Source organism: Octopus sinensis, linkage group LG3 (assembly GCF_006345805.1).
Source record: "Octopus sinensis linkage group LG3, ASM634580v1, whole genome shotgun sequence".
NCBI classification, from domain to species: domain Eukaryota; kingdom Metazoa; phylum Mollusca; class Cephalopoda; order Octopoda; family Octopodidae; genus Octopus; species Octopus sinensis.
In genome coordinates this window covers 124,927,288-124,939,809 of record NC_042999.1, presented here as the reverse complement: position 1 = coordinate 124,939,809, position 12,522 = coordinate 124,927,288, and the positions used below count along the sequence as shown (strand labels likewise).

Sequence of the window (12,522 nt, the reverse complement as noted above, 5' to 3'; positions counted from 1 at the left end):
AGTTGCCATGCAATGGGACTGAACCCAAGACCACATGGTTGGGAAGTAAGCTTCTCAATCACACAGCCATGACTGGATTACAGTTTAAACCCTTTAGCCTTCAAATTACTGTCAAATGTAATACTTATTTATTCACATTATTTTGAATTAATCATTCATTATCTTGTAGCTTTCAGATTAAAATAATAATAATAATGAAATTATTGTATACAGTGCTCAGGTGCACCACAACTTGTCAGAGTATATGCAGTAATGTACAAATGTCTGGAAAGCGAACAATACATGAGTCAGATACATGCTTGTGTGTGTATGGAGGGGAGAAAATCAGGTGTAGTGTTGGCGAATCTCAGAAAGCATGGAAGTTTTGAAGGATGTAGTGCTCCGACAACTAACAACTGATGCTGGCAGTTTGTTCCATACTTCAGCAACTCTCAGCCTGAAAAAATGTTTCCTAAAGTCAGGATGTTGATGTGATTGTATATTTTTAGAATGACATTGTAAGGTAGGCGTGAGAGGCCTGATCTGGTCAGTGTGAACATAAAACAGGTAGAATATTTGGGCCTGATATGGACGGTTTGAATATTAAAAAGTTAAATGTATTAAGAGTAAATTCCATTTTGTGTGAATGTTTAAACTGATATGTAATAATTCAGTGAGCGTATAGACTGAATATTTACATAAGTCGCCACTACACTGCTGTTCTCCTTGGTCTAGTCATTGTAAACCTGCCATCTTAGCAACAACCTACAGGAATTCTTTGTTTAATCTGTAATGAACTCGAGGAATATATATTTATTTAGAAGGCAGCTAAATGAGAAGAAAAGAGCTCTATACACATGAGTGTAGGACTGAAAGAGAAATATTGAAAATGATCATTTGTTTTAATTTAAATCTGTACCAAGTTGCAGTATTTTGTCTTATAGTCATGTAACCCTGAATCTTTAGAGCTGTGAGGGCATGTCATATACTTATTAACTTAATTGCTGGCCTATAAAAGGCTTTCAGATGAGAAAATGTGATAAGTGTGCCTTGACTGAATTTAGCTGCTGTTTGTCAACAACATATTACTTCAGTTCAAGTTTTCTAAGGGAAAGTTATAGTACTGTATTTAGCAACTTACGTCTCTGTATGGGAAACAAAACTTTTTTACTGCAAACAACTAAGGTTGAGACATAAAGGTAATGAAATTCCTCTGTTGCAGCATTATAATTTTTAAACTGTGACTTCTAATATTTACAGAGTATTTGTTTATTGCCCATTGTCTGTAATATGGGTTAGATTCAGTGAAAGGTGTTGGTAAATTTAAATTTCAACTTGACTGAGACATATACAAATTAACTAATTGCAAATTAGAAATACTTACAGTCAGTTTTAAGAAGAGTGCAGTATGAATAGATTTATCTTGGTATCAAGGCTAAATGGAAATAAGTCAGCAAAATAGAAAAAAATCTCAAGTTATTTACTTCCCTTATAAGTGAAGGTAGACTATAAATGAACACATAATGTTGAGCTTGACTAGTCTAGTTTTATGAGGGCACATGGTAGATGTAGCATAAGAGATAACATCTATGCTGGCCACTGTTTCTTGTGGGGTCATGTGGTTGACAGTGTTGTTGGCTGGACAGTTTGGTATTAGGGCCTTACACGCATTCGTAATGATGAAGAACTGCTGCTTCTCCATTAACTCTTTAATAAGTTGTTGAATGATCACTTAAAAACCTCATCTTCATACAGTATGTCAAGAGTAAGTTGGCTTGGCAGTAACCATTTTTCTTGAAGCTGCAATTATAACAGGAAATCACAGGTGTGAAGAGAAAGTGGAAAAGCCCAAATAAAGATTATACTTGAAGTACAAACTCTACTTGCTGGTAGCTTACCACTGGTCTATGACAATTGCATTATGTACATAATAGAAGCAAGTTATTTTGAAGATGAACAAAGAATAATTCACATAACTATTTTATCTGTTCTGAAATACTTTCATTCAGGAAGCATCTCATTAAGAATTCCTCTTATTGGTAATCATCATCATTGCCATCATCCTTTAACATACATTTTCCATGCTGGTATGGGTTGGACTAATGAGTGTATTTATTTCAACTTTGATCTTTAGAATGTTTTATATTTGATTTTTCTTTTATTTCAGGCTTGGCAGTTGCGTTTTGTCCATTTAGTTGGTTATGGGGCTCGTTATTATTCTTATTTGTTATCTCGTGCTGTTGCTTCGCGAATTTGGGAGAAATGTTTTAAAGAAGATCCTTTTAGCCAGTAAGTCTTAAAACTCTTTTCAAACTAGGGGACTCATAATTCTTCTCTGTTAAACTCATGCAGATGCATCTTGAATCTGACAGAACTGTTTTTAAGACCCTTTAAACATCGCACCTTGCATAATGATTGTAATGAAAGGCTGTAAGGATTATAGTGTTCTGAGAAAATTGTTGTTTTCACATTTTAATATTACTTCTCAAAAAGTTTTCTTAGACTCTTTACATTACTTGAAAATGTTTCTTTATAGTTTGACTCCTATATTATTTTTCTTTCTACATTCTTTGTAGAAAATACTGTATTGAAACATTTATTTTAATGATAATTTCAACACTGGATGATTTAAGATTTTATTTCATTATTATACTTCAGGATAATATCTTATGTTCTTGCATTTATTTGTCTTTAGGCTAGAATTATAAAAAGAAATTGTCATGTAGATTGGCATCGTTAAATAGTTATTCCATTTTTTAAATTTCATCTTTAGAACCATGGGTGAGCGTTACCGACGGGAATTGTTGTCTCATGGTGGGGGAAGGCCACCACAAGAACTCATTGAAGGTAAATTTTCTGAATTTGGCAATTTAGGCACAATTTAATTACATTTTGTTAGAATTTGTGTATTTACAGTGTTGTCATCCTTTAATCCCTTAGCATTCAGATTATTCTGCCAAATGTAAAGCTTATGTATTCACCCATTTAAAATTAACCATGCATTATTTCATGGCTTTGAGATTTCAATGATGCGAGTGTTTATTTTTAAAATGACATTGTGAGGTAGCTATGAAAGACCATATCTGACCAGTCTGAAGATAAAACAATATTTTTGGCTGGATATGGCTGGTTTAAACATGAAATGGTTAAGTACTGCTGTGATTAAAAAAAGGCTTTGCTTTAATAACACTTTAGTCCATGAAGTGCAACAGCTGATTGCTGCTGCTTGATATATAATAAACAACCTGATATATTCGAGGTACATTTTTAGCTTTTATTATCTGAGATCTTTCTTTCTAGTTTGTCTGATATCATTACATGAAATAGTGATTATAAAATGAAAACTTATATTGAAGTCATGAAATTTATAGAACTGGAATTTCTCAGATTAACAATCTTTTCTCTTATTGCTGAATCCAAAATTTATTTAATCCTATTATTACCCACAGCCAAACATGTTACAGAGTAGAATAATATAAATAGTTTAAAAGGGACGTTCCTTTTCTAGTTGGTTTCTAACTTCATCTCCTTTCAGAAATGACCTTTTCTCTCTTTTTTTCATAATGAAGAATTATCCTAGTTAGTTCGTAGCTGATGTTTTCCTGTAATGTTTTTCAGGTTTATTAGGAGAGCAACCCACCATGGACAAATTAGTAAGTTCACTGATTAATGAACTGGAACAAGAAGAAGTGTAAGGAAGGACTTGGCCTTTCTTAGATATCAATAGATGTTATATATATATATATATATTTTTTATGTCTTAAACCAAAATAAAATACAAAATCTTTTCCACTAATAAATTTTTGCTGTTCTGTTTATTGAGTTTCATTAGTTTGTAGCATTTTTCTCTAATGAATCTTGATCAGTGATAAACCATTTTAGCTTGGAATATTGAAATTAATAACCCTGTTATTGGAGTGTCTGTCACATATCATTATTTTAATACCCAGTTTTCTACATTGGTATGGATTAGATGAAATTTATTATGGTAGGTTTCCTATGGTCAGATGTACTTGTTGCCAACCATCATGTGTTTCTAAGTATAACAATATTCCCCTAGTTCTTCAAACTATGAACAACCCAATAGCCAGTCATTTTCTTGCAGCAGATTATAAATAACCTCAATGTACAGACGGCATCCTTATTTTATGCTGTGGGCAAACAAAATGAGAAAAACGTGTTATAGATATATAACATATCTGTAACACATGTACAGATTTGCTATCACATATCTATATTATCTATTGACCAAATTCTCCCCAAAGTTTTGGTCAGATCAAAGACCTGGCAGAAGACAACACCTGCCCACTGGGAAATAAATATAAATCATGTGGTTCCTTAGTGAACTTAACTTCATGGTCAGACCCATGACTATATTGTATACAGGTATTTTGTTTTTGGTGAAGAATTATAGACAAACTTTTTTTATGCAGAGATTTTTTTAAAGTCCACTGCTTGCCACTAAAAACTTATGTGGTTCATCATTATTAATATGCATGTCCTAGCTTTGCCATTACTGATTTGGACAAATATAGGTAATAAAACTGTTTCTTCTACCTAAATGTGGTTTTGTACTACCAGTAGAAATTATCAGAAAAAAATAGTGAAAGAAATGATAGAATACTATATACAATAAAACTATGCTAGCCATATAATGAGCTAAGAAATTATTACATATGTAGTAGGAAGGAAGAAGAAAAAATTAAATTCTAGTCAGAATTACAAGGGAGACAACTTTGGACCGACTTGCACTAAACTTCGTCGAGGACTAATAGCACTTAACAACCTTGCTATTATTGAGTTACAGGTGGAATTCAAGTTCCACTGAATAAATAACTTTGCTGGGTACAAGGATGGCTGTGTGTTGAGTTAATTTCCCAACCACTTGGTTTTGGGTTCAATCCCATTGTGTGGCATCTTGGACAAGGGTCTTCTACTAAAGCCCCAGACTTGAATACATCCATATAAGATGCTTTCTTCAGAGAAATACCAGGTTTCTGGTTTTCTACAGTATAAACCAAAGGCTGTTAACATTATCTTTCAACTTAAAAATAACCAATCAAATTATTTGATGGCTAGACTTAAATGTGCACCTTTTGAATGAAAAACAGTTTTGATAGATATGTAATACACAGATTTAAGTGTTCTCTTAATTATTCCATGTCACAGCTGTAGCATGTATTCATCATCATCATCATCGTTTAGCGTCCGTTTTCCATGCTAGCATGGGTTGGACGGTTCTACTGGGGTCTGTGAAGCCAGAAGGCTTCATCAGGCCCAGTCAAATCTGGCAGTGTTTCTACGGCTGGATGCCCTTCCTAACGCCAACCACTCCGTGAGTGTAGTGGGTGCTTTTTACGTGCCACCCGCACAGGTGCCAGACAGAGCTGGCAAACGGCCACGAATGGATGGTTCTTTTTTATGTGCCAGGCGAGGCTGGCAACGGACACGAACGGATGGTGCTTTTTACGTGCCACCGGCACAAGGCCAGTCGGGGCGGCGCTGGCAACAGTCACGAAACGGAAGGTTCTCTTACATGCCACCGGCACTGGTAACACATCTGCAATTTCCATTGATCGATTTCGATTCTGATCCTCACTTGCCTCAACAGGTCTTCACAAGTAGAGTTTTGTGTCCCAAGAAGGGAAGGTCACATTAATCTTACATTCTAGAAAAAAGATAACGCCACTTTCCAACAAGGACTGGGTGTTTTTTTGTGCTGCTAGCACTACTGAGCTTGCAGAACTACAAGACCTTGTGGACGAGGGATTGAACTATGAGATGGGGGCAATGCAGATCCTTGTAGAGGGTATTCTTTGGCGAAAATGGTTGAGATAACTTCCATGAAAAATTATGAATTTTTTAGAAGTGTGACCCACTTTATGATGAGCCATACCTGATGTGGACCACTGTTCATAAAAGGTTGTTCATGCTTGGTATACAACAATATTGAACAGATTTTGATGAAAATGTTCTGAAAACAGGACTAAATGAATTAAACAAAGTTTAAATAAAATGAAAATAAAAGACAACAAAACAAGAACAAAAGTTGAGTAAATCTGCTTTACCACATGATTTTTTTTTCCAAGTAAGTTATTTACAGTTTAGAATCATTTTGATCAATTTTTGTACATAAAAAATCACTTCTGAATAGAACCCAAGTCTTGCTACCCAAAGTTGGAGAGGAATTTCATTTTCAAATTAATTAGACATGCTCTGTAAACAACATTTCATTAAATGTTCTATGTTTACTGGAAACCAAAGTGTAAATAGAGAACTGCATTTTATAAATTAGAAGTCTGAGGGATGAAAAGGGAATTATGAAATTGGAGAAGAATTTTGAAATTTGAATACAAGAAAGAAAAAAAATATTGACTAATCAACTCTAAAATTTAAAGTTCTGAAGAAATTGAAAAATAAGCCTTGTATTATTATTATTATATTTATTATTTTACAATGTATTTTATAGATAACTCCTCAATTTTGTATATAAAATACTTTATGACAAAGTGGTATCTACGTTGAAGTATTGGATTTTAATATTTTACAAAGAATATTGCAAATGTGTTAAAAAATATCAATTATAAGTTTTATTAGGGGGAAAAAAAAAAAAGACAATTATTGAGAGGGGAAATCATAATTTATTCTTCCCTTGAGAAAACGAAGTTGAATTATCGGAAAGAATATTGTTAGAAAAAAGTTGCTTGAAAGCAATATATTTCATTTTTTATTTTTGTCAGTGGAATTTAAAAATATGAAATAGAAAGAAAATGAAGTGTAGGCATTAGGTTAAAGAATACACAAATTGCCAATTGTAAACAATATTCTTTTGTGGATTATAAAATTATAATTATGAAAATCTATCACTAGGAAACGAAATTTCTTTACTGTCAATGCTGTTTTTTTTTTTATACTAAATGTTGAAAAAAAAACTGTTTTACTATAAACAATACTTGAGTGAGCTATCAACTCTTATAACTTACTCAGTAATCAAAATATAGGAGTAATTTTAATTCTTTCCAGGTGGGTGGATAGGGAAAGCAAATTTTACTAACAAAATTAAAAGGTGGGTGGGTGGGTGGGTGGGTGGGGGGTTAGAAAAAAAAACAAAGAAGAAACAAAATCCCATGTTAAAACGCCTCATCAACTTTTTTTTTGAAATCAATGACAGAAAACCTGCCCAGCAAGACTTAAGTTGTTATAATCTGTATAATCGTGATTTTTAATTTTGTTTGAAATGTTATACTGTCAGTTTTTATTGGGTAATCTCTGCTATTGAGTCACGGTGGAATATACATCTCATCTCATCCCAACAGAGATGGATGGGATGGGGGTGGGGGGAAGGAAGGCAATTAGAAAGACATGATCATCTTGTTCAGTTTGAATTCAGATTTCCAGGGATAGGTGGGAGACAGAGAGAGTACACTGGGGAATGCAGTCTACACTCAGCAACAGACATTTTTCTCACTGTAACACCACACGAGTAGATTGTCTGATGAAAAAAACCAGTTACACGGGTACTTCAGGTATATGTGTTACAAAATTACATCAAGTGCTCGGTCAAAAGCACCCTATGCAAGCACTTTGTGTTATTTGTAGCATCTCAAGATTAGATCAAAGTGCTTGACAAGAACCAGCTACTTAGAGCTTTACTGTCTCCATTTGAAATTTCTTCATGCCAAATGTTTGATTTGAAGAGTTCAAAACGGAGAATTCATTCCAAGTTTAGTTTCAAATGCTAGGTGAGCTCGCTTCTGATATCTCACATTAAGTCTAAAATAAATATTAAAATATACATATTAGCAACAATATACAGAATTTGTTAAATATAAATGTTAAAGACAATTCACATGAATTTAAAAAAAAAATACTTTACAAAGAGCTATATTTTGAGTTTATATACATCAGAAAAGATTCAATGTTATTCAAAAATATAATTATTACCAAATTTTATATTCTAAAATTAAGGTGAACAGAGAGAATTGTATCATTATTCTTACATAAGAATCCAGGACAATGTATTGGCAGAATTATTAGATTATCAGACAAAATGTCTTGTGCTTTTTACATTTTGAATTCAAATCATGCCAAAATCAACTTTACCATTACTATACTGGAGTTAATTTAATTTATCTCTTGTCCCTCAAAATAGTTGGCTTTGTGTCTAAATTAGAAACTATTATTGTTTATTGTAGATCAGTAGAATTAGTAGATCAGTAGAATAGTGATAGCTTTTTGTTTTAAGTTCAAACCTCATTGGTACTGATTTATGGGAAGAATGAAAAGCAAAGCATCAGTGATAGAGGAATCTATCCAATCAACTATGCCATCATATTTATAATTAGGACTGTGTTAATCTGAACAAAAAAATAAAAAAACTTTTTAAATAATTATTTGGCAACTGGTAGAATTGGTAGAGGGTCAGAGAAAACTTGTACTTAGTTGGGTCCCTTTTACTTTCTCAGTACAAACTTATAAAGGAGCTTCTATGCAATCACCCAATGTGTCAGAAATAGAATCAAATCTCTTTCAAATCACACCTTACTATCCTAAAAAAAGGGCATATCAGATAATTTAGTCCAAGTTACACTTTTTCTGATGATAAAAAAATAATGATGGGATGATCAACGTTTGATGTATCAGATCTGCTTGGCAAAGGCTGACAAGGCCTAAACAACAACAAATACTTTCATGGCTAGCTTTTGTTTTGATTTTGCATGAGTCAATAAAATCAATGCTAGCCAAATACTGGGACTGATTTAATCAAACTGTGCCTTTCCACAAAATTATAGATCTGGTGTCAATCCAATTATCTATACTACTCCTAGATGTCACGTACCAATTATCATCATACAATGATTATAAAGAGAGAAAGAGAGGAACTAAATTTTGCAGGTTTCTTCTCATTCACTGCCTCCTGATTTTAAGCTGTGAAGGTCAAAAATATTAAGTATTAGTAATATATTGCAATATAGATTACAAATTGTGTTAAATAATAAATAAATAAATAAAAGATTTCAAGATACATGTTGGAATATGACCACAGAAGTTTGCGGGGGAATATTTTGGTGATTGAATTGACCTCAAAATATGACAGGTACTTATTTTATCACTTCTGAGGAACAAAATAAAATCAACTCCAGCAAGTAAGGGTATACAGAATCTAAAAAGTACAACTCACAGTCCTAACCAAGGATCAGTATTTGACTTGCAAAAATGTTTCATGACAAATTAAGACAGTTATGTTAATGTATTTTCTGGCATGCAAGTCGAAATTTTCAGACAAAAGAGAAAATAGAAAAGTGGTTGGTCAACTTTGGAGGACCAAAAATTCTATGTGAAAAGCAGCAGGATTTGGAAAGATGATGTTTGAATGTTTATACTACATGTTTACACAATATGCTACATCGTCTTGTATGCCAGAAAATAAGGTATTAAAGCAAGAAGATATTAGAATCGTTAAGAATCAGAAATATACTCACTTTATTTCATAATGCTTTACCAATTCACTGAATGCTAGAGTGACAATAGGCCATATAAGCAAGATCACCCAGATGGCCGGATGGACATAGGACAGCCACGCTCTACTGAATCCTTCATATATTGCAATGTCACAAAGAAAGAATGTCACCTGAAAAGCCAAGCTAAAAACAAAATAGAAAATATAAAATTCTCATCTTAGAACAAGGTCATAGATTTCAACAGGAAGAGTATAATGAATAGAGCTGACCTCAATATATGGCAGGTATTTGTTTTATTGACCCTAGATGAATAAAAGTCCAGTCTGATGAGACTAGGATATAAAAGGGTGTTTACGGCACACAGCAAGGTCATTTCAACCATTCAATAATGTTTCTAATTTTAGCATTAGCTTTAAAAATTTATTAAATTTTTGCAAATGTAAAATTTGAAAACCTGCATAGATTTGCACAGGGACATAAAAAGACAAGAGGAAATAAATAAATCAGTTTTCTAATCTTATGAAATGAAATAGTTAATATATTTAGATGGAAAAAAGAAAAAATATTTTTCTCACATCTTTTTGGTAAACTGATCAAATTTCATAAAACTTTCAAAACTGAGCAGTAATTTTTTTTCTTAATATTTCTTATTTTACAATATAATCAAATTTGAAAATAATGCAAATATAAAATCATTTTCTGAAAGCTGTATAGAAGAAAATGTATGATGAATCAACTTACGAGTCAAATCTCAATTAGCATTCAGATAACTCTGTCACATGCATTGCTTATTTACTCACATATTTTAAAATAAGTCATGTATTATCTTGTAAACTTAGAGAATTTGAAGATGTGATTGTTTATTTTTAGAATAACATTATAAGGTAGGTGTGAAGTGCTGGATTTGGCCAGTTTTAACATAAAACAGGTAGACTATTTGGGCTGGATATAGCCGGTTTAAAAGCTAGAGTTAAACATTTTCTTAAATGTACAAAATAATTTTCACATTGTTAGGCAAGAGACAGTATTTACTTCAGTCAAAATATGTTCTATAGTGTTTCATAGAAAAGAGGTTGATGATAGATTGGGCATCCAAATACAAATAGCTTAACAAACAAAATGTAATAGTGTTCATTCTAATATAACTATTAAAATGTAAAACAAAAATAAAAAACTATGAAACTTTGACAATATTTTATGAAGTGGATTATGAAGTGAATCATTAACTTAAAAGAGATTAGAAAAAATACGTACATTGTAATAACAATAATGGCCCACAGACTGTTGGTGTAAGGTGGCTCCTTCCATACATGTTCTGACCGATGGACAAAACTTCCAGATATGAACACTTCAAGAGAAGCAACTGACTTGTTATTGTGCAATAAAATCAATGTTTTACATGAATATTTTACAAATGGTCTTGGAAATAGAGCTACTTTGATATAAGACTTCATGCAGTTTTTCACCACTACTACTAATATATATCTTTATTTATTTATTTATTCACAGTTACTTGTAGTTTGTGTAATAGTATTTAGTATTTTGCTAAATGACATGCAAAACAGCAGTAATAAACTTATAGACTAAGAATTCAAAGGTTTAATACCTTATTCTTGAAATAATCTATTTTTGGCCAGTTAATTTTATAACGAAATATTTAGTTGGACCCGATACAGATCTTTGTTGAAAAGTATTTTGGCTGTGATGATCCTATCTTATTTTCAGCACTATATCTAGGACTACATATTGTATTCTTACAATTTCAAGACAATAGAGTGGTATTTGAGGAATATTTTGCTGCTATTTCTAACAGACTACACTGAAACAGTGAGCTCCCTCATTGGTTCAAAATACATAGGTGACTGAGTTAATTATAAGGTGATTAAAAGTTAAGACAAGTGGACCTATATCATACAACAGACTTATCCAACCCACACTAATGAGGTGAAACAACATTTACATGTCATTAATGATGTAATTGGTACTTAATCTACTGACCCCCAGAAAAAGGAAAGTTAGCATTAGCTAAAGTAGAAATTAAACTGACCTCTCATTTATATCTAGACTGTAAAAGTAAAAAGCTTTGATTTGAGATGGGAAGGAATAAATTTCAATAAGACTAGCAATGTACCGAGTGCAGCATATATAGTGACCAATTATTCATTTTATTATAAAATAAAAAGTTTTAGGTTTTGGTTAATGAAAGTTTACAGGTTAATTGTTATATTTATTGATAATATTTTACATATATATTTAAAGTTTAACAAATATGCTCTAATTGCATGTTCCATGAAATGAATCTACATAATACAGGGCTGTCAGAGACTAGTTTAATTCCAGATCAGCTCTGACCAAGCATGTATATAATCAAGGTTTTCCAGCCATGACTACTTCATCTTTTTTCCACATGTCAAAAACTTAAAACCACATTATACAATGTATCTTTTTCTACAACAATATGATGATTTGAGGGAGACTTGACAGCTATTTCTACCAAGTAACCATATATAGGTTTGCCAAGGGCCAGTGTAACAGGATAGTGCTGATTATGGTTGAGCAAACCTAATATGTCAAGAATTTGAAATAGGAAAAATTAAGAATGATAATATAAAAAAAAAAAAAAACTGACTAAAATTTACCAATATAATTTATATTTTTACTAAGCTACATCAAAAATCTTTTATAAAATCACACCTGAGAATGAAGTTTTATCAACTTACCAAAATAAAGCACCAGCTGAATTAAAACAATATTCTGAGCAGCTGTAAAACCTGCGGAGTTTTCTTCATACCAAGTACTCCAGATTGCCTTACTGAGAAGAAAAGACAAGAAATAGTTTAAAGAAAATAATTCTTATGAAGTGTAGTTTCTCATGCATTCATACACATATACACACATCTTGCATGTACTATTAGATGTATGACTACTATTGTATGAGTTAGAGCTCCACATAGATTATCATTATCCAGTCAGCTTCCAGTACAGTAGTGATTAAGATAAACATAAATATAAATTATTAGTTCCTACCTATGTTTCACCATTGCGATTATTTGAAATTCAACACTGGATGTTCCAAGTGCAT

General features: G+C 32.2%; 2 protein-coding genes across 4 annotated transcripts in view; one reads left to right on the top strand and one right to left on the bottom strand.

Moving 5' to 3' along the window:
* The window catches only part of LOC115209842 (mitochondrial intermediate peptidase), a 42,244-nt gene extending 38,465 nt beyond the window's left edge, over positions 1 to 3,779 (top strand). Inside the window, exons 18-20 of the mRNA XM_029778409.2 lie at positions 2,147 to 2,268; positions 2,753 to 2,826; positions 3,598 to 3,779. Of these exons, the coding sequence (XP_029634269.1) occupies positions 2,147 to 2,268; positions 2,753 to 2,826; positions 3,598 to 3,674 (273 nt within the window). The 3' untranslated portion in view covers positions 3,675 to 3,779. The remainder of the gene's footprint in view (positions 1 to 2,146; positions 2,269 to 2,752; positions 2,827 to 3,597) is intronic.
* Positions 3,780 to 6,024: 2,245 nt separating this feature from the next.
* Positions 6,025 to 12,522, bottom strand: part of LOC115209188 (transmembrane protein 94) — a 92,232-nt gene continuing 85,734 nt past the window's right edge. For 2 of the 3 annotated variants that reach the window (XM_029777433.1, XM_029777434.1), the window contains exons 26-29: positions 12,161 to 12,252; positions 10,695 to 10,803; positions 9,462 to 9,623; positions 6,025 to 7,752 (exon numbers count right to left, since the gene is read on the bottom strand). In XM_029777433.1, the coding sequence (XP_029633293.1) occupies positions 7,680 to 7,752; positions 9,462 to 9,623; positions 10,695 to 10,803; positions 12,161 to 12,252 (436 nt within the window). In that variant the 3' untranslated portion in view covers positions 6,025 to 7,679. The remainder of the gene's footprint in view (positions 7,753 to 9,461; positions 9,624 to 10,694; positions 10,804 to 12,160; positions 12,253 to 12,522) is intronic. The other variant, XM_029777435.1, reaches the window with a different exon arrangement.